At 46.5% G+C, this 22,274-nt stretch overlaps 1 protein-coding gene across 1 annotated transcript in view; it reads left to right on the top strand.

Annotated features, from left to right (window-relative positions):
- Positions 1-6,224: 6,224 nt before the first annotated feature.
- LOC144694278 (IgGFc-binding protein-like) overlaps positions 6,225-22,274 on the top strand; it is a 51,047-nt gene continuing 34,997 nt past the window's right edge. The window contains exons 1-22 of the mRNA XM_078564616.1: positions 6,225-6,288; positions 8,771-9,015; positions 9,106-9,389; positions 9,520-9,797; positions 9,948-10,546; positions 10,908-11,469; positions 11,793-11,992; positions 12,118-12,498; positions 12,592-12,878; positions 13,329-13,609; positions 14,480-14,617; positions 14,706-14,962; positions 15,238-15,322; positions 15,865-15,930; positions 17,790-18,034; positions 18,125-18,408; positions 18,539-18,816; positions 18,967-19,565; positions 19,927-20,488; positions 20,812-21,011; positions 21,137-21,517; positions 21,611-21,897. Of these exons, the coding sequence (XP_078420742.1) occupies positions 6,225-6,288; positions 8,771-9,015; positions 9,106-9,389; positions 9,520-9,797; positions 9,948-10,546; positions 10,908-11,469; positions 11,793-11,992; positions 12,118-12,498; positions 12,592-12,878; positions 13,329-13,609; positions 14,480-14,617; positions 14,706-14,962; positions 15,238-15,322; positions 15,865-15,930; positions 17,790-18,034; positions 18,125-18,408; positions 18,539-18,816; positions 18,967-19,565; positions 19,927-20,488; positions 20,812-21,011; positions 21,137-21,517; positions 21,611-21,897 (6,563 nt within the window). The remainder of the gene's footprint in view (positions 6,289-8,770; positions 9,016-9,105; positions 9,390-9,519; positions 9,798-9,947; positions 10,547-10,907; positions 11,470-11,792; positions 11,993-12,117; positions 12,499-12,591; positions 12,879-13,328; positions 13,610-14,479; positions 14,618-14,705; positions 14,963-15,237; positions 15,323-15,864; positions 15,931-17,789; positions 18,035-18,124; positions 18,409-18,538; positions 18,817-18,966; positions 19,566-19,926; positions 20,489-20,811; positions 21,012-21,136; positions 21,518-21,610; positions 21,898-22,274) is intronic.

Here is a 22,274-nt window from a genome sequence, read left to right as displayed (position 1 = left end):
GTAGGCGGGTAGGCCACATTTTCAAAAACCTCATCCACAGGTGGGATAAGAGGGATCAGTGGGCTTGCTAATGTGAGTTGTTAGAACTTTGGATTATTATTTACTGCTACTTGCTTGTGTGAACAGGACAACTTCATTTTGCTTCAGAGCTGTTTTGACAGAAATAACAGACCTCAGTTCAGGACTCCAGAGGAGCCTTCCCTTTCCCTTGAAATGGGGATTGTGGTCTCCGCTTTAGGCACCTCCGCTGAGGAGGAAGAGAGGGCCAGAAGGGGGAGGAGGCCAGGTGTCCCTATTCAACCTCCAGGAGAGCCACTTGTGGGAGGACAGGCACAGGCACAAGGGGCGCAGCGCCAACAGGAAGTCCAAGGTGGAAGGGGCTGCAGAAGATGCCACTATCCTGCTGCCAGGGTTTACAGGTGGTGATGCAGCTACCTCAATATGTCAGAGGTGCAATTCTCTCAAGGGAAACAGTGACCTCCATCTGTCAGATGATTGGCCCTGAGATCAGCTCCAGCTGTGTGGGTGGACATCCAATGCCAGTGGCACTGAAGGTCACGGTGGCCCTCACCTCCTATGCCTCCAGTTCTTTCCAGGGGTCGGTGGGTGATCTTTGTGGAGTCTCCCACTCAGCTGTCCACAGTTGTGTCAAGCTGGTGACAGATGCTCTGTTCAGGTGGGCATTGACTTTCATTCACTACCACACAGACGAGGCTAGCCAAGCAGAGCGAGCCAGAGGCTTTGCCACGGTTGCTGGGTTCCCCCCCATCCAGGGTGTAATTGACTGCACACATCTGGCCATCGAGGTGCCAGCAGGTGAGCCGAGTGCCTTTGTCAACAGGAAGGGATTCCGCTCCATTAACGTGCAGATAGTGCGTGACCATAGAATGCAGATTTTGCAAGTCTGTGTAAAGTACCCAGGCAGCTCCCATGATGCTTACATCCTCAGACACTCCCAGGTGCCAAGGCTCTTCAGTGCTCTGGATGGATGGCTGCTGGGCGACAAGGGCTATCCCGTCAAAAGGTGGCTCATGACGCCTCTCCACCATCCAAGAACAGAAGCCAAGCAGCAGTACAAGCAGTACAATAGGAGCCATGCCTCCACAGGGTGGTGGTAGAGAGAACCATTGGTCTTCTCAAGATGCGCTTCCGATGCCTGGACCGCTCAGGGCAATACCCTCCCTGCTCACTGCAATACCCTCCCAAATCGTGTGTCACTGATAGTCGTAGCATGCTGCGCTCTCACAACCTGGCACTGGAAAGGGGGGACGCAGTGGAGGAAGAAGATGTTGACGCAGTTGCTCTGGCAGCAGACGATAAGTCCAGTAGTGAGTCCGAGGACGAGCACGCATAGGAGAATGCTGAGGGGATAGACGCTGACCTAGGCAACCTCCAGGGAGGCAGGGACACCGGGAGGCTTTGATCCAGTGCTCCTTCAGTTAGCCTACCAAAGATGATCCACTACCACATACCAAGGTTGCAGGCTCCATACTCGATACCTGGCATACATAAATCAAAGTAAATGAAAAGGTGTTCAACATCACACCAACTTAAAAAGAACTTAAAAGTGGGGCAAAAGAAAAACACTAGTGATAAGCCCATGATGTGCCTAAGGTAATTTACGTTTACGTTTGCGGGGGCTATGTCTAGGTGCTCCCCCGTTGCTGGCACTGGCATTGGAGCCAGCCTGTTTACTCTGCTGTCCTGTTGGCCTTGATGACCTTGGCAGGCATCCTCTGACCTGTGGAGCCTGTGCTGGCCCCGCCTGGTGCTGCCAGTGGCACAGCTGGCATTTCCCCAGTCGCCAAGCCTCATCATATGCCACCGTGACTGGCAGAGGGACGGAGGAGCTGCTGCCATCAACTGGAGCGCCCTGAGAGGAACCTGCAGAGACAACAAGCAGCTCTTGCACCAACGTCAGGTTGCTTTGGACCCCCGGCTCACCATTGATGGAAGGTCACCTAGCTGGGATACTGGGTGCCCAATCCATCTCCCACACTGACAGTGACCACCTGAGTTCATTGCCGGTGTGAGGGCTTGCAGGTCCAAGCACATCCCCAGGAAGCCCTGATTGATTTCTTGGAGAAGCCTCTGCATGAGAGTCGCCACTCTCTCCATGGAGGAGGCAGTGCACTTGGCCATGAGGGTCATTGCATTGCTCATGCTCTGCATGGACTCCTCCACAACGGAGACTATGGCACACATTCCCTCATGTATCTCCTCCAGACCCTCCCGCACACCCTGCTGGACTTCCAGCATCTGCTGCCTTAGGGACAACTCCAGAGGCACATCATCAGCCACCGACTGAGCATGTTCCTGGTCCCCAGCCGTCCTCCAACTGCCGGCACCCTGGGCACTGTCTATCTCTGCCTGCACATCAAGTGAGTGTGAAGTGCCCTCACCACTGTGCACCGAGATACTAGCCGACAATCTTATTCCCACTGAGATGCTGGTATCTGCACTGGTGACTGCTTGGCTGAGAGGGTGTGACGCTGGTGTGTTCAGATCATCCGTGCCCGCAGGGGTGAGTGGCAGTCGTTCAGGCTCCTGAGACCAAGGGTGGTCTGGTGAGCCTGAAAGGAAGAACAAGGACATGTGATTAGTTGAAGTAGTTACACTGTTAATGTGCATGCCTGGCTCCCGGATCAGGGTGCCCTCATCTTTTCATTATCATTGGGGATTCCATGTTGGAGGCTGAAATCAATATCCAGTCAACAGTGGAATGGTTGCAATGACAGACATTCTGACCTCAGTGCACTGCACCCTTACCTCCCTCACCGTGGCTGGTTGATCTAGGCGCATGGCGCCTCTCCAGCTCCAGTGCCTCCTGCTCGTATCTGGTTACGATTAGAAGGTGGGGTGGCCCTCCGCCAGTCCGCAACCTCTCTGCCTTATTGTAGGCTGTCTTCTGAAAGGAGAGAAGAGCATTAATTAGTCAACCCTGTACCTGCATTGCAGCCTTGCCACCCCCACCCGAGGAGAACCTTGCAGGGCGCAGCCGATTCGTGACCAGAGCCGCAAAACACTCATTCCAAACAGCCAGGGCTCACCCCCTTGCCCAGATGCTGCCTGCATGACATTTGCCACTCATACTCTAAGAACTCTGAGGTCCTGGGGGGGTGGGGCCACCTAACTGCTGTGCTAAGTGACCCACGCCAACACGGTACTCACCCTTCCTGATTGCAGGAGGCCATTAAACTGCTTGGAGCACTGCACCCATGTGCGCCTCACCACATCATGGGAGCTGACCCGTTTTACCACCCCTCCCAGGCATGTGTGGTTAGGTGGGGGGGCCTCCTCCTCTTGTCCCTTGGGATAAGGATATTCCGGCATGCTGCCACCTCCTCCAGGAGGGCAGCGAGGCACTTGTCGGAAAACCTCGGTGCCAACTGCCCTGCCGACCTGCCCTCCCGCCTGCCCTGTTCATCGATGACGTTCTGCATTGCTGATCTGCGAAGTCAATGGCAGCTTTAGCACAGTAGCCTTCGCCGTTTTTGAATAGACCGCCGGGTCGCCATTGGACCTGGCGGACATTGGCATCCTGCCCCCACCTGCCCCTTCCCGCTGATCTCGGGAGACGCGCATTACGCTAGGCGGGCCTTAATTGGCCCACCCGCATAAAATGGCGGTGCGCACCTGATCGCGGGCGGCAGTCGGGAACCCGCTCCCTTTGAGCCCTCCTGCTAACTGAAAAAGTCAGGCCAATGGGAATTGGTTGGAGTGATGAGGAAACTTTCCACTGGTTGGAGTAATACCTAACACAAAGGAAGATGGTTGAGGTTGGTTGGAGGCCACTCCTCTCAGCACCAGGACATCACTGCAGGAGTTCCTCAGGGGGGTGTCCCAGGCCCAACCCTCCTCAACTGCTTCATCAGTGGCCTTCCTTCTATCATAGCATCTGAAGTGGTGATGTTTGTTGATCCTTGCACAGTGTTCACTTTCATAACACCTCAGATAACGCAGCAGTTTGTGCCTGCACGCGGAAAGACCTGGACAGCATTCGGCCTCAGGCTGATAAGTGGTAAATAACATTTGTACCAGGCAATAACTGTCTCCATCCAACATGAGAGGGTGTAAGCACCCCACTTTGACATTCAGTGGGGTTACCATCATCACACCCTGCACCATCAACATCCTGGCCAATGACATGAAACTTAATTGGAAGAACCACATAATTAGTGTGACTACAAGAGCAGCTGAACGAGGTGTCAGCTGTGGCTCAGTTCATAGCACCCTCGCCTTTGAGTCAGAAGGTTGTGGGTTCATGTCCCACTCCCGGAAAAAAAAACCCAAGAACTGTGAATGTACTCGAAAGAGTTACATGTGATCTGTTGATAACTCGAAAGAGTTACCCTTTCTGAGGAGGTGTCAGCTGTGGCTCAGTTCATAGCACCCTCGCCTTTGAATCAGAGGGTTGTGGGTTCATGTCCCACTCCCGGAAACCAAGAACTGTGAATGTACTCGAAAGAGTTACAAGAGCAGCTGAACGAGGTGTCAGCTGTGGCTCAGTTCATAGCACCCTCGCCTTTGAGTCAGAAGGTTGTGGGTTCATGTCCCACTCCTGGAAAAAAAAAACCAAGAACTGTGAATGTACTCGAAAGAGTTACATAAGATCTGTTGATAACTCGAAAGAGTTACAAGAGCAGCTGAGAGGCTGCATATACTGTGATGAGTAACCCAATCTGTGACTCCCTGAAGCCTGTCCACTGTCTACAAGGCACAAGTCAGGAGCATGATGCAATACTTTCCACATTTTAGGATGTGTGCAGTTCCAACAACATTTGGAATAGAAGGCCACTTGTTTGGCACCCCATTCAGGATGTTGATGGTGGAGGGTGTGATGATGGTAATCCCACTGAATGTCAAAGGGGGGTGCATAGAGCTCTGAAGAAGGGTCATACGAACGTGAAATGTCAGCTCTGTTTCTCTCATCAAAGATGCTGCTAGAACTGCTGAGTTTATCCGGCATTTTCTGACTTTGTTTCAGATTTCCAGCATTTGCACTATTTTGCTTTTAAAAAAAGATGATCTGTTTCTAACCGGTGAGCATAATTGTGTGTCCAGGTGGTTACTATATCTACATTGAAGGCAATGATGGCAGTGAAGGAGACAGAGCGCAACTGATCAGTGCTCCATGTAAAAAGGCAGGAGCTCAGTGCTTGCGATTCTGGTACCACATGTATGGAGTAGCTCGAAGCATGGCTTTGAAAGTTTACCAGGTTGAAGGTGGGATACCAGTACTAATGTGGTCGGAGACAGGAAATAAGGGAAACAAATGGATCGCAGGAGAAGTGGGCCTACACCTCTCGGGCAATTCTCAGGTGAACTATATGAATAATATTCTTGTGATTTTTTGCGATTTTGTTTTGTGATGAACTCGGGCAACTTGTGTCTTTAATTGAATTCAAGAGGAGTTTTTGATCTCTTTGATGAAATAGAACTTGTTAATTACAAATCAGAGGAGATATCTGAAGTTGTTTCAACAAAATAGTGAATTGTTGCCCAGTGTTACTGGAAGGGAGCTAGTGGAATTCGATTGTCTGATTTGCTATTGCCATCTTTTGCTTGCTGATATTGTGATGCTTTCTCTTGAAGATCCTCATTGAGGCAGTTCGGGGCAATGACTATCGCAGTGACGTTGCTGTGGATGACATCTCCTTCCATACTGGATGCTGTGGAGGTTTGTAGACATGACAAATGTTCTGATATAGATTGCGGTTGATGATCTGACTGAAAGATAAATGAACTTGAGATCTTAAGCATTTGGAGCAGGAGTAGAATATTTTGCCCCTTGATCTTGCTATACCATTAAACCTGATCATGGCTGATGATCTGCCTCAATGCCATTTTAGCCCCTTGATTCCTTGAGATTCCCAAAAAGCTATCTGTCTCAGCCTGAAATATACTCAACGATGGATAACCCACAACCTTCTTTGGTAGCGAATTCTAAAGATTCACAACCCCCTGAGAAGTGAAATTGCTCCATCCTAAATGATAGATGTCTTATCGTGAGATTGTGTCCCTGTGTTTGAGATTTGCCAGCCAGAGGAAAGAGCCTCTCTGTGTCCAGCATTGGTTTTAATTGTGGTGTTTGCTGTATCTCTTGCCATATTGTGTTGTCCTCTTTCGTTTTCCACATGTGGCCTGTCTGGAAAGTTGACTTGATTTGTTTATGATATAACACGGAAATTCTTCTGAGGTTTTACCATTTTTACTCTGCAGACATGTGTGACACAACAGCCACGAGCACTCCAACTACAGCCAATACGGTGACTCCTGGCATAACAGGTAAATGAAAGCAGCTTACATGTGATGTGGGACATTGATTGTGTTTTTCGTATTGCAGTCTCAATGCCTATGAGTTGCTAGTAGGTATTTAGAGACTCAACTTTGTTCACTCATCCTATATTTGTATTAATCATTTAATCAGTTTGTATTAATTGAGTAAAGATATTACTGAAGCCATTTGATTCTTCACAAAATGACTGATAACGTTCCATAGAAATAAGTTTGCTAATTTGCTAATGTGAACAAATAATGGGAAGGTCTACTACAAGCTTGTTGTTGCATGATGTAACACCAAGATCTGGAAGGCAAGCAGGTTGTTGTGTTGATTCCTCACGTGCTTTGAGTCCCACTGTTAGAACGGTGTGACTGAGTAATGACACAGTTCATTGACGGAATCTTGTTGAGGCGTCGGGGGTCTTGCCTGCCAGCTGGAGAATGGATGAGGGAGCCAGGTCGTCCCCTTTTGGGTAGGCCCACCAAACCACAAGCCAGTCAGGCAGTGGTGTGACCGGCAGCAGGCCTTCCTCTGGAATCAAAATGCTAGGGGTGGACGTCTCGCCTACCGGCCAGCAGCTCATGTGCTCAGCAATGCCACTGGGGAGGTCGTGGCTGCTTCCAGACGGATGGAGGGTTTGCGATGTGTCGGCAGCAAGGCAGGGGCTAACTCCCTTCTCCATTTCCCCATGTCTAGTCCCTCGATCAGCACTTAGTGCCTTTGATTGTGGGACCCCAACCCGTCCGGAAGGTGACAAGCTGGCTGCATGGCTTCAGCTGCCGTGTCTACCACATGGTGACTGGCCTACCTGCTTACCTACTAGGGGGGGCTAATGTCATCGGTGGCAGGATGAGGCCCTAAAGTGGCTTATTTAATTGGCTACATAAGAGCCGCAATTGGCAGGGGGTGGGAAGGTTGACAATGGGTCTCATCACCCGGAAATTAATTCCGTTGGAGGTGGGATGGCGGCGGTGTTCTGGAATGCCACAATCCCGTATACTTAAATGACTTCCCGTCTTCGAGCTGGCCACCAGGTAGAGCAGAAGATTTCACCCTATGTGCCAATCATGGATATGCCTCGTTACTTTACTCTTAGTGTTTTTGTGGGAGATTGGGTGTGACATGAGTATGTTTGAATCGCCCAGTAGATTTGTCTGCTGAGCTGTGCTCTTGTGAGTATCATTTGTTTTTCTGCTAGCCACCTCAGAATCACAGAATCAGAGTGCAGAAGAGGCCCTTCAGCCCAGCGAGTTAGCACCGACACATGAGAAACACCTGGCCTACATACCTAATCCCATTTACCAGCACTTGGCCCATAGCCTTGAATGTTATGACGTGCCAAGTGCTCATCCAGGTACTTTTTAAAGGATGTGAGGCAACCCGCCTCCACCACCCTCCCAGGCAGTGCATTCCAGACCGTCACCACCCTCTGGGTAAAAAAGTTTTCCTCACATCCCCCATAAACCTCCTGCCCCTCACCTTGAACTTATGCCCCCTTGCGACCCTTCAACTGTCCCTTCAACTAAGGGGAACAGCTGCTCCCTGTCCACCCTGTCCATGCCCCTCCTAATCTTGTACACCTCGATCAAGTCGCCCCTCAGTCTTCTCTGCTCCAACGAAAACAACCCAAGTCTATCCAACCTCTCTTCATAACTTAAATGTTTCATCCCAGGCAACATCCTGGTGAATCTCCTCTGCACCCCCTCCAGTGCAATGACATCCTTCCTATAATGTGGCGACCAGAACTGCACACAGTACTCCAGCTGTGGCCTCACCAAGGTTCTATACAACTGCAACATGACCTCCCTACTTTTGTAATCTATGCCTCGATTGATAAAGGCAAGTGTCCCATATGCCTTTTTCACCACCCCACTAACATGCCCCTCCGCTTTCAGAGATCTATGGACACGCACGCCAAGGTCCCTTTGTTCCTCAGAACTCCCTAGTGCCATGCCGTTCATTGAATACTTCCTTGCCAAATTACTCCTTCCAAAGTGTATCACCTCACACTTTTCAGGGTTAAATTCCATCTGCCACTTATCTGCCCATTTGACCATCCCGTCTATATCTTCCTGTAGCCCAAGGCACTGAACCTCACTGTTAACCGCCCGGCCAATCTTTGTGTCATCCGCAAACCTCCTCAGTTATCAAGCAAGTTTAGGACATTTATCAGCCAGCAAGACCTGTTGCATGGCACAAACTGAAGGAGCAGCAGGAGAATACCAGCCATTGAGGTTTGTGTTGCCTGTAATTGATGGGAAGTAGTAAGGACAGGAGTATAAACTCCTGGCAGGATGGAACCATTTGAAAAGAGTTCTGTGATTTAATGATCCGACAGAGCCTATACTATGCCTTGTTAGTAAAAGATAGCAGTCACACTGTAGTCAGCATGCGAGAAAGGAAAAGAGCGGTAGACTATCAAATAATTCAAGTTGGCCGTAAATGTACGGTGGTAGCAGCAATTGATATTTGTACTGCAATTTTCAGAATCGTCCTGCACTGTGCAAGGTGACCCTCACTACAATACCTTTGATAAGCAAGCTCACGACTTCATGGGAACGTGCACATATACCCTATCAAAACTATGTGACATCAACAGTAATCTGCCGTATTTCAATGTTGAAGCTGCAAATGAGCACAGATCAGGGAATTCCTATGTATCGTACGTCAAACATGTCAACGTTAATGTTTACAATCACAGAATAACATTAGAGAAAGGACGCGTGGTAAAGGTAAGAGTTTGATATTTTAGGTACCTTCATCAAGGACGCCCAATGTCTGTTTGCTGAAGAATCAATTGATCAATGTTTGTATGTCTCCAGGTCGATGGACAAGTGGAGGTGCTACCTGTGTCAGTCGCTTCTGGTGTCCATGTTGGGCTAAGTGGAAAGTATGTAGTTGTTAGCACCAATTTTGGATTGAGAGTGAGGTTTGATGGGAGACATCGAGCTGAGGTAACCCTTCGCAGTGTCTTCAAGGGGAAGGTGTGCGGAATGTGTGGAAACTATAACGACGACAGAACAGACGATTTCCTCAATCCAGATGGAGTGATGGAGCTTGATTCCGTCAGCTTGGGCAACAGCTGGCAAACTCAAAATGATACAAGGTACACTGTATGGAAGTGTTCAGGTTGTCTCTGTTCCTTCATAAAGGTGCAAGTTTTTAATGACCATCGTCATGCTGTTTGCATGCAGACTTCTTCTAGCTTTGAACGTTTCTCATTGATGTTTTTGCAGGTGTATCCCTGACATTGGCATCAAACCAAATTGTACTGACGATGAGAAGCACACCATAGAAAGTAAATCTCACTGTGGAATAATCATAGATTCAGGTGGTCCCTTCAAAGAGTGCCACTCTGTCATAGACCCGAAGGCTTATTTTGGTGACTGTGTGTACGACCTGTGTGTATTAGACCTGCAGACAGGGTCTCTGTGCAGTAGTTTGCAGTCATACGCAGATGCATGCCAGTCGAAGGGAGTGAGAGTGGACGCTTGGAGGAATGAGACCTTCTGCCGTAAGTGCTAGATTGTTAGATGTATAAGTTATACTTAGTGGAGATATAAACACTTTAGGTGCGTTTGAACCATTTAGTTTTTCAGAACAATGTTAGATGGAAGGGATTTTAGGCAAAAGTAACGCATGATCTTTTGAATTCTCTTCACAGCTTTGAAGTGTGCGGTGAATAGTCACTATGAGCAATGTGGCTCAGCCTGTCCAGCTACTTGTGTCAATCCCAACGCTCCATCCAGCTGTTCCCAGCCATGTGTAGAAGGCTGTGTTTGTGACAGTGGTTACGTTTTCTACAACGACAGATGTGTGCCAAGAAGTCAGTGTGGCTGCTGGTCTGGAGACAAACACTACCCAGTGGGATCTGAATTCTGGACAGATGATACCTGTTCAACAAAATGTCAATGTCCCTCTGCAGGCAGTAAACTAGTGTGCCGGAGTTCAACGTGTGGTACGGATTCATTCTGTGGAGTTGCGAACGGAGTTCCTGGTTGCTATCCGCATGCATACGGCATCTGCAGAGTTCATAACGACCCACACTACAATACGTTTGACAAAGCGACCCATCACTTCATGGGGACGTGCACCTATACGATCGCCAAGCTGTGCGCAAATTCCTCGTCTCTTCCATACTTCAACATCGAAGCGAAAAATGAAAATCGGGGCAACGCTAAAGTATCTTACGTTCAGAGAGTTGGAGTCTCTGTACACGGCCACAGTGTTTGGATCGTCAGGGGTGAATCTCACCGTGTGTTGGTAAGTGTCTTCTAGCTAGATTGTGTTTTCTAAAATTGTGCATCATGTGCTGGAATTATTCTGAATCGTTCCTTATTTGAAAGTTTTATTTTATTACAGTAGGAGGTGAATGATCAGGAATGTATTGTGCAATGTTAGGAGTGTTAGAATGCTTAATCTGACAGTTTCCAATTGTATGTAAAGTTAAGGAGGGTGTTGTGTGGATCTGCATAAAATGTGCACCAACCTGATGCTAAATATTGTCTTCACCCGACTCCTGCAGTCAGATCTCTGTTGACGTTTGTTGGGCCTATTGAGTGAAAGGATGCAGGACTGCTTTAGAAAGGGTGTTGTTCAATCTCCATGTTCCTCTTGTGTTCAGGTTGATGAAGTGTGGACGACGTTACCCGTGACCCTAGTTGGTGGCGCGGTGAGTGTGAGTAGGAGTGGAAGATACGTGGTCCTGGCGACAGATTTTGGGCTTGGTGTTTCCTATGACACTGATCATTCGGTGGAGGTGAAAGTGCCGAGTAGATATTTTAATCAGACTTGTGGTATGTGCGGAAACTACAATGGATTGAGAGAGGATGATTACATGAAACCCGATGGAGAGCAAGCCAAAGATTCGAATGAGCTGGGAAATAGCTGGAAGGTGCCACCGGATGATGCAGGTTGTGACCCAGGCAGCCTTGGGGAATGTGAGCCCGCTGATGAGATCCTCTACCAAAGCGATGATTTCTGTGGCCTGATCACGAGTCAGCAAGGTCCATTTGTAAAGTGCCACTCTGTAATAAATCCCAGTGGTACCTTCGAAAGCTGTGTCGTTGAACTGTGCCTGTTGGCAGGAAGCCGAGATGCTCTGTGCAACGTCCTCCAAATCTATGCCGATGCGTGTCAAAGTGCAGGAATGACCATTCCACTATGGAGAAACTCCACTTCCTGTCGTATGTATTTGCTTGCTCCTGTTGTCTTTGCTTTAATATTTCCTTATTGGAAGTCGGAGAAGCATTGCGCCTGAGAAAAGTCACTGTTGTTGTGATATTGCGTTATATGGTTCATTTTGTTACAGAATTGTAATTTCGCGTTGGAGTTCATTGACTTCGATTTGTTGAGATGTTTTCTTTCATACTTTCCATTCTTGTGATCCAGGTTGATTGAGAAAATATGTGTGTGTGTGTTTTTTTCTACATAAGTCTTACTTCTCGATTGTAGACATTTTCTGGTCTCAGAAAGCTGAAAGATTTTGTTGTACCTTCTTTGCTTTCAGCTGTCAAGTGTCCAAAGAATAGCCACTACAATGCATGTGGCAGTGCTTGTCCGGCCACATGCACGGACCGTTTTGCTCCAGAGAACTGCAGCAAGCCCTGTGTGGAGGACTGTGAGTGTAACATGGACTTTGTTCTCAGTGGAAGTTCCTGTGTGCCTGTTGAGAAGTGTGGCTGCATCTACAACAACAAATACTACGAAGTAAGTTGTACGAGCAATAGTAAGTGTTTTTGGCACCTACCATAAGGTTCTTGTGCGTGCAACTTGCTGCTTACCTGAGGAGCATGTAGCAATTTTGAAAATAACACTTGCTGTTTGTCTGTCAGAAAGGGACAGTGTTCTGGGAAGAGGGATGTCTACAGCGGTGCCGATGCACTGGGAATGACCGGGTAGAGTGCGAAGCGGCGTCTTGTGGACCAGAGGAAATTTGCAAAGTGCAGGATGGAAACTTGGGATGTCACCGAGCAGACACTGCGAACTGCCACATTTACGGTGACCCGCACTATACGACATTTGACAGTAAACTGTACCACTTCCAGGGTGCCTGCAATTATACTGTGACTGAGACTTGTGGAAATACGTCCGTTCAATTTTCTGTGACAAGTCGGAACGAGCACAGAGGCAGCCCAACATGGTCTGCTATGAATTCCGTTGCTTTGCGACTTGATGACCTTCATGTTGCAGTGAGGAAAAATAAGCTTGTTTATGTGAGTAATGTTCCTGGTGGGTGGAGTTTTCGGAATTAATGTAGTGTTGAAGAGAGGTAGTTGTATTACTAATGGTGGTAATGTTTTGTTTAGGTTGATGGAGTGAGGGTTGAGCTCCCTGTGAGTCCACATTCTTCAGTCAGAGTTTCACTGGTAGGATCATTTGTCGTGGTCCAGACGGACTTTGGTCTTCAGCTGAAGTTTAATGGAGATGATGAACTGTTTGTAGTGGTGGATGAGAGATACAAAGGACAGCTGTGTGGCTTGTGTGGTACCTATACAGATGACCAGCTGGATGACTTCTTGAAGCCAGATGGAATTCTAGCCTTGGATTCCAATCAATTTGGAAACAGCTGGAGAGTTACTGATGATGACTGGCTGTGAGTATTTCCTGCACCGTATTGTCAATTAAGGTAAATGCAGTGTGACTGGTAAGACTTTGCAGAGAACGAGGAGCTATGGCATCAGGTACAATGAGTGTACTATTTGGTTGATGTAGAAGGGATTGATTTACATGACAGCAAGCCTGGGACTTCCTGTAAATGTCCAAATGAACATGTGTGTTTAGTCCTGTTTGACCTGTATGGCTTGCAGTGCAGTGCAAACGTGAAATGAATTTTCTAGTATTGGTATTGGGATATATGATATTGAAATATCACAGATGCATAATAGAAGTATGCTCGTATCTTTTGGATGTATTTTGAGGGACCAGTTTTGTTAGCAGCTAGTATTCTTTTCCCTTCCCTATTCATTGGCATTTGAGGAGGATGAAATAAAATGGAAGATTTCTTTATTTAGGACAGGAATCATACATGATTTTCCTTGCATAGGTGTAATCAAACCGCTCCACCGCCACCGACCTGTGAGCCATCGTCAAATGAAGAGGCCGAGGAACACTGCAAAATTATTTTGGCAAGCAATGGTCCTTTCAAAGATTGTCACTGGTATATCCCTCCTCAGTTGTACTTTGAAAGCTGTGTGTACGATTATTGTGCCACTGGAGGAGATTCTGTGCTGCTGTGCAACGCTCTGAAGTCATACGCTTCAGCCTGTGATGCAGCTGGTGTAGTTCTGGGAGACTGGAGGGAACAGAGCGGCTGTGTTGACACAAGTAAGTTTGATATCACGTATCTTTCCTGGTTCTTTTTGTCTATTTTATTTCCCAGTCCTTCTGAACAGTTATACTGATAAAACACAATTTCCCTTCGAAACACGTGCCAATTATTAATAATCAGATGTGCCAGGGATTAGTTGAGGTAAGTTATTCAATTGACATTGAGGTCACCCCTTTTTAAGATTTTGAATATATATTCAGTATCGGTTCTCTTGAAATAGTAACGCTTCAGTATTTGTACATTTCTGCTCATCCTATTAAAATGTGATCTCGAGTGTGTTTTGTGTGATGTTTCTGGTACATGATCAGGATAATGATAAAAGAATCAGTAGATCTAATGCTGAATTGTTCTAGTGTGGATCTACAATAGAAAGGACTATTTTTTCTTTGCTACTGAATCTATTTGTTAAGTTTGCAGAGGCGGTGTAAGTCACAAAAATGGAACTCTGTTTTACTGTTCACAAAGTGCCCAATGAGAAGCATGAATAGATGGATTACAACCAAATCCTCTTACCCTACTGTAATTGGTGATTGAACATACATGATTTCCACCACAGGAATGTCATCACCAAAGTTCCACTCTGCATAGAAGCAGCAGCCAGTATCTCAGTTATCGGGAATATATGGTGCTCTTTCTTTTCCCGCATGAATTGAATAATTCTGCCCGTTGATTTTCTCTGTCATATTTGCAGGATTAATCTTTGAAAGGGAGTGTGAAGAATTTTCAAACTGATTGCAGCCAGTTGATTGTAATTCCGAAGGAACTTCCTTGCGATGGTTTTATCCGGTTTCAGATACGAGTATTATGCTGTGTGTAATGCCGGGTGTATTAAAGATGCAAACAAATGTTCTGTATTGAACCCACAGGTTGTGCATTGGACTGTAATTTTGATGTTGACCTGTGCAATTGGACACAATCCAAGACAGATAACTTGGACTGGAAACGCAGGAGTGGATCGACACCATCAGCTCACACAGGGCCGTCTTATGACCACACGACTGCAGGTAGGTGATGTGAGATTCTTATCTTACCACTAACGGCTGAGAGAGCAGAAGATCTGTTTCTAACCGGTGAGCATAATTGTGTGTCCAGGTGGTTACTATATCTACATTGAAGGCAATGATGGCAGTGAAGGAGACAGAGCGCAACTGATCAGTGCTCCATGTAAAAAGGCAGGAGCTCAGTGCTTGCGATTCTGGTACCACATGTATGGAGTAGCTCGAAGCATGGCTTTGAAAGTTTACCAGGTTGAAGGTGGGATACCAGTACTAATGTGGTCGGAGACAGGAAATAAGGGAAACAAATGGATCGCAGGAGAAGTGGGCCTACACCTCTCGGGCAATTCTCAGGTGAACTATATGAATAATATTCTTGTGATTTTTTGCGATTTTGTTTTGTGATGAACTCGGGCAACTTGTGTCTTTAATTGAATTCAAGAGGAGTTTTTGTTCCCTTTGATGAAATAGAGCTTGTTAATTACAAATCAGAGGAGATATCTGAAGTTGTTTCAACAAAATAGTGAATTGTTGCCCAGTGTTACTGGAAGGGAGCTAGTGGAATTCGATTGTCTTGAGTTGCCATTGCCATCTTTTGCTTGCTGATATTGTGATGCTTTCTCTTGAAGATCCTCATTGAGGCAGTTCGGGGCAATGACTATCGCAGTGACGTTGCTGTGGACGACATCTCCTTCCATACTGGATGCTGTGGAGGTTTGTAGACATGACAAATGTTCTGATATAGATTGTGGTTGATGATGTGACTGAAAGATAAATGAACTTGAGATCTTAAGCATTTGGAGCAGGAGTAGAATATTTTGCCCCTTGATCCTGCTATACCATTAAACCTGATCATGGCTGATGATCTGCCTCAATGCCATTTTAGCCCCTTGTTTCCTTGAGATTCCCAAAAAGCTATCTGTCTCAGCCTGAAATATACTCAACGATGGATAACCCGCAACCTTCTTTGGTAGTGAATTCTAAAGATTCACAACCCCCTGAGAAGCGAAATTGCTCCATCCTAAATGATAGACGTGTTATCGTGAGATTGTGTCCCTGTGTTTGAGATTTGCCAGCCAGAGGAAAGAGCCTCTCTGTGTCCAGCATTGGTTTTAATTTTGGCGTTTGCTGTATCTCTTGCCATAATGTGTTGTCCTCTTTCGTTTTCCACATGTGGCCTGTCTGGAAAGTTGACTTGATTTGTTTATGATATAACACGGAAATTTTTCTGAGGTTTTACCATTTTTACTCTGCAGACATGTGTGACACAACAGCCACGAGCACTCCAACTACAGCCAATACGGTGACTCCTGGCATAACAGGTAAATGAAAGCAGCTTACATGTGATGTGGGACATTGATTGTGCTTTTTGTATTGCAGTCTCAATGCCTATGAGTTGCTAGTAGGTATTTAGAGACTCAACTTTGTTCACTCATCCTATATTTGTATTAATCATTTAGTCAGTTTGTGTGAATTGAGTAAAGATACTACTGAAGCCATTTGATTCTTCACAAAATGACTGATAACGTTCCATAGAAATAAGTTTGCTAATTTGCTAATGTGAACAAATAATGGGAAGGTCTACTACAAGCTTGTTATTGCATGATGTAACACCAAGATCTGGAAGGCAAGCAGGTTGTTGTGTTGATTCCTCACGTGCTTTGAGTCCCACTGTTAGAACGGTGTGACTGAGTAATGACACAGTTCATGGGCGGAATCTTGTTGAGGCGTCGGGGGTCTTGCCTGCCAGCTGGAGAATGGATGAGGGAGCCAGGTTGTCCCATTTTGGGTAGGCCCACCAAACCACAAGCCAGTCAGGCAGTGGTGTGACCGGCAGCAGGCCTTCCTCTGGAATCAAAATGCTAGGGGTGGACGTCTCGCCTACCGGCCAGCAGCTCATGTGCTCAGCAATGACACTGGGGAGGTCATGGCTGCTTTCAGACGGACGGAGGGTTTGCGACGTGTCGGTAGCAAGGCAGGGGCTAACTCCCTTCCCCACTTCCTCATGTCAGTTCCTCGATCAGCACTTAGTGCCTTTGATTGTGGGACCCCCACCCGTCCGGAAGGTGACAAGCTGGCTGCACGGTTTTAGCTGCCGTGTCTATCACATGGTGACTGGCCTACCTGCCTACCTACTAGGGGGGCTAATGTCATCGGTGGCAGGATGAGGCCCTAAAGTGGCTTATTTAATTGGCTACATAAGAGCCGCAATTGGCAGAGGGGTGGGAAGGTTGACAATGGACCTCATCACCCGGAAATTAATTCCGTTGGAGGTGGGATGGCGGCGGTGTTCTGGTATGCCACAATCCCGTATACTTAAATGACTTCCCGTCTCTGAGCTGGCCACCAGATAGGGCAGGTCTATCTGTCTTCATCAGTCATCTCTGCTCCAACGAAAACAACCCAAGTCTATCCAACCTCTCTTTATAACTTAAATGTTTCATCCCAGGCAACGTCCTGGTGAATCTCCTCTGCACCCCCTCCAGTGCAATGACATCCTTCCTATAATGTGGCGACCAGAACTGCACACAGTACTCCAGCTGTGGCCTCACCAAGGTTCTATACAACTGCAACATGACCTCCCTACTTTTGTAATCTATGCTTCAATTGATAAAGGCAAGTGTCCCATATGCCTTTTTCACCACCCCACTAACATGCCCCTCTGCCTTCAGAGATCTATGGACACGCACGCCAAGGTTCCTTTGTTCCTCAGAACTCCCTAGTGCCATGCCGTTCATTGAATACTTCCTTGCCAAATTACTCCTTCCAAAGTGTATCACCTCACATTTTTCAGGGTTAAATTCCATCTGCCACTTATCTGCCCATTTGACCATCCCGTCTATATCTTCCTGTAGCCCAAGACACTGAACCTCACTGTTAACCGCCCGGCCAATCTTTGTGTCATCCGCAAACCTCCTCAGTTATCAAGCAAGTTTAGCACGTTTATCAGCCAGCAAGACCTGTTGCATGGCCAAAATGAAGGAGCAGCAGGAGAATACCAGCCGTTGAGGTTTGTGTTGCCTGTAATTGATGGGAAGTGGTAAGAACAGGAGTATAAACTCCTGGCAGGATGGAACCATTTGGAAAGAGTTCTGTGATTTAATGATCTGACAGAGCCTAAACTATGCCTTGTTAAATGCACGGCGGTAGCACCAATTGATATTTGTCCTACAATTTTTAGAATCGTCCTGCACTGTGCAAGGTGACCCTCACTACAATACCTTTGATAAGCAAGCTCACGACTTCATGGGAACGTGCACATATACCCTATCAAAACTATGTGACATCAACAGTAATCTGCCGTATTTCAATGTTGAAGCTGCAAATGAGCACAGATCAGGGAATTCCTATGTATCGTACGTCAAACATGTCAACGTTAATGTTTACAATCACAGAATAACATTAGAGAAAGGACGCGTGGTAAAGGTAAGAGTTTGATATTTTAGGTACCTTCATCAAGGACGCCCAATGTCTGTTTGCTGAAGAATCAATTGATCAATGTTTGTATGTCTCCAGGTCAATGGACAAGTGGAGGTGCTACCTGTGTCAGTCGCTTCTGGTGTCCATGTTGGGCTAAGTGGAAAGTATGTAGTTGTTAGCACCAATTTTGGATTGAGAGTGAGGTTTGATGGGAGACATCGAGCTGAGGTAACCCTTCGCAGTGTCTTCAAGGGGAAGGTGTGCGGAATGTGTGGAAACTATAACGACGACAGAACAGACGATTTCCTCAATCCAGATGGAGTGATGGAGCTTGATTCCGTCAGCTTGGGCAACAGCTGGCAAACTCAAAATGATACAAGGTACACTGTATGGAAGTGTTCAGGTTGTCTCTGTTCCTTCATAAAGGTGCAAGTTTTTAATGACCATCGTCATGCTGTTTGCATGCAGACTTCTTCTAGCTTTGAACGTTTCTCATTGATGTTTTTGCAGGTGTATCCCTGACATTGGCATCAAACCAAATTGTACTGACGATGAGAAGCACACCATAGAAAGTAAATCTCACTGTGGAATAATCATAGATTCAGGTGGTCCCTTCAAAGAGTGCCACTCTGTCATAGACCCGAAGGCTTATTTTGGTGACTGTGTGTACGACCTGTGTGTATTAGACCTGCAGACAGGGTCTCTGTGCAGTAGTTTGCAGTCATACGCAGATGCATGCCAGTCGAAGGGAGTGAGAGTGGACGCTTGGAGGAATGAGACCTTCTGCCGTAAGTGCTAGATTGTTAAATGAATAAGTTATACTTAGTGGAGATATAAACACTTTAGGTGCGTTTGAACCATTTAGTTTTTCAGAACAATGTTAGATGGAAGGGATTTTAGGCAAAAGTAACGCATGATCTTTTGAATTCTCTTCACAGCTTTGAAGTGTGCGGTGAATAGTCACTATGAGCAATGTGGCTCAGCCTGTCCAGCTACTTGTGTCAATCCCAACGCTCCATCCAGCTGTTCCCAGCCATGTGTAGAAGGCTGTGTTTGTGACAGTGGTTACGTTTTCTACAACGACAGATGTGTGCCAAGAAGTCAGTGTGGCTGCTGGTCTGGAGACAAACACTACCCAGTGGGATCTGAATTCTGGACAGATGATACCTGTTCAACAAAATGTCAATGTCCCTCTGCAGGCAGTAAACTAGTGTGCCGGAGTTCAACGTGTGGTACGGATTCATTCTGTGGAGTTGCGAACGGAGTTCCTGGTTGCTATCCGCATGCATACGGCATCTGCAGAGTTCATAACGACCCACACTACAATACGTTTGACAAAGCGACCCATCACTTCATGGGGACGTGCACCTATACGATCGCCAAGCTGTGCGCAAATTCCTCGTCTCTTCCATACTTCAACATCGAAGCGAAAAATGAAAATCGGGGCAACGCTAAAGTATCTTACGTTCAGAGAGTTGGAGTCTCTGTACACGGCCACAGTGTTTGGATCGTCAGGGGTGAATCTCACCGTGTGTTGGTAAGTGTCTTCTAGCTAGATTGTGTTTTCTAAAATTGTGCATCATGTGCTGGAATTATTCTGAATCGTTCCTTATTTGAAAGTTTTATTTTATTACAGTAGGAGGTGAATGATCAGGAATGTATTGTGCAATGTTAGGAGTGTTAGAATGCTTAATCTGACAGTTTCCAATTGTATGTAAAGTTAAGGAGAGTGTTGTGTGGATCTGCATAAAATGTGCACCAACCTGATGCTAAATATTGTCTTCACCCGACTCCTGCAGTCAGATCTCTGTTGACGTTTGTTGGGCCTATTGAGTGAAAGGATGCAGGACTGCTTTAGAAAGGGTGTTGTTCAATCTCCATGTTCCTCTTGTGTTCAGGTTGATGAAGTGTGGACGACGTTACCCGTGACCCTAGTTGGTGGCGCGGTGAGTGTGAGTAGGAGTGGAAGATACGTGGTCCTGGCGACAGATTTTGGGCTTGGTGTTTCCTATGACACTGATCATTCGGTGGAGGTGAAAGTGCCGAGTAGATATTTTAATCAGACTTGTGGTATGTGCGGAAACTACAATGGATTGAGAGAGGATGATTACATGAAACCCGATGGAGAGCAAGCCAAAGATTCGAATGAGCTGGGAAATAGCTGGAAGGTGCCACCGGATGATGCAGGTTGTGACCCAGGCAGCCTTGGGGAATGTGAGCCCGCTGATGAGATCCTCTACCAAAGCGATGATTTCTGTGGCCTGATCACGAGTCAGCAAGGTCCATTTGTAAAGTGCCACTCTGTAATAAATCCCAGTGGTACCTTCGAAAGCTGTGTCGTTGAACTGTGCCTGTTGGCAGGAAGCCGAGATGCTCTGTGCAACGTCCTCCAAATCTATGCCGATGCGTGTCAAAGTGCAGGAATGACCATTCCACTATGGAGAAACTCCACTTCCTGTCGTATGTATTTGCTTGCTCCTGTTGTCTTTGCTTTAATATTTCCTTATTGGAAGTCGGAGAAGCATTGCGCCTGAGAAAAGTCACTGTTGTTGTGATATTGCGTTATATGGTTCATTTTGTTACAGAATTGTAATTTCGCGTTGGAGTTCATTGACTTCGATTTGTTGAGATGTTTTCTTTCATACTTTCCATTCTTGTGATCCAGGTTGATTGAGAAAATATGTGTGTGTGTGTTTTTTTCTACATAAGTCTTACTTCTCGATTGTAGACATTTTCTGGTCTCAGAAAGCTGAAAGATTTTGTTGTACCTTCTTTGCTTTCAGCTGTCAAGTGTCCAAAGAATAGCCACTACAATGCATGTGGCAGTGCTTGTCCGGCCACATGCACGGACCGTTTTGCTCCAGAGAACTGCAGCAAGCCCTGTGTGGAGGACTGTGAGTGTAACATGGACTTTGTTCTCAGTGGAAGCTCCTGTGTGCCTGTTGAGAAGTGTGGCTGCATCTACAACAACAAATACTACGAAGTAAGTTGTACGAGCAATAGTAAGTGTTTTTGGCACCTACCATAAGGTTCTTGTGCGTGCAACTTGCTGCTTATCTGAGGAGCATGTAGCAATTTTGAAAATAACACTTGCTGTTTGTCTGTCAGAAAGGGACAGTGTTCTGGGAAGAGGGATGTCTACAGCGGTGCCGATGCACTGGGAATGACCGGGTAGAGTGCGAAGCGGCGTCTTGTGGACCAGAGGAAATTTGCAAAGTGCAGGATGGAAACTTGGGATGTCACCGAGCAGACACTGCGAACTGCCACATTTACGGTGACCCGCACTATACGACATTTGACAGTAAACTGTACCACTTCCAGGGTGCCTGCAATTATACTGTGACTGAGACTTGTGGAAATACGTCCGTTCAATTTTCTGTGACAAGTCGGAACGAGCACAGAGGCAGCCCAACATGGTCTGCTATGAATTCCATTGCTTTGCGACTTGATGACCTTCATGTTGCAGTGAGGAAAAATAAGCTTGTTTATGTGAGTAATGTTCCTGGTGGGTGGAGTTTTCGGAATTAATGTAGTGTTGAAGAGAGGTAGTTGTATTACTAATGGTGGTAATGTTTTGTTTAGGTTGATGGAGTGAGGGTTGAGCTCCCTGTGAGTCCACATTCTTCAGTCAGAGTTTCACTGGTAGGATCATTTGTCGTGGTCCAGACGGACTTTGGTCTTCAGCTGAAGTTTAATGGAGATGATGAACTGTTTGTAGTGGTGGATGAGAGATACAAAGGACAGCTGTGTGGCTTGTGTGGTACCTATACAGATGACCAGCTGGATGACTTCTTGAAGCCAGATGGAATTCTAGCCTTGGATTCCAATCAATTTGGAAACAGCTGGAGAGTTACTGATGATGACTGGCTGTGAGTATTTCCTGCACCGTATTGTCAATTAAGGTAAATGAGGTGTGACTGGTAAGACTTTGCAGAGAACGAGGAGCTATGGCATCAGGTACAATGAGTGTACTATTTGGTTGATGTAGAAGGGATTGATTTACATGACAGCAAGCCTGGGACTTCCTGTAAATGTCCAAATGAACATGTGTGTTTAGTCCTGTTTGACCTGTATGGCTTGCAGTGCAGTGCAAACGTGAAATGAATTTTCTAGTATTGGTATTGGGATATATGATATTGAAATATCACAGATGCATAATAGAAGTATGCTCGTATCTTTTGGATGTATTTTGAGGGACCAGTTTTGTTAGCAGCTAGTATTCTTTTCCCTTCCCTATTCATTGGCA

This window comes from Cetorhinus maximus, chromosome 19 (assembly GCF_964194155.1).
Source record: "Cetorhinus maximus chromosome 19, sCetMax3.hap1.1, whole genome shotgun sequence".
Taxonomy (NCBI): Eukaryota; Metazoa; Chordata; class Chondrichthyes; order Lamniformes; family Cetorhinidae; genus Cetorhinus; species Cetorhinus maximus.
Note: the sequence above shows the minus strand (reverse complement) of the source record. Positions and strands in the feature narration are given on the sequence as shown.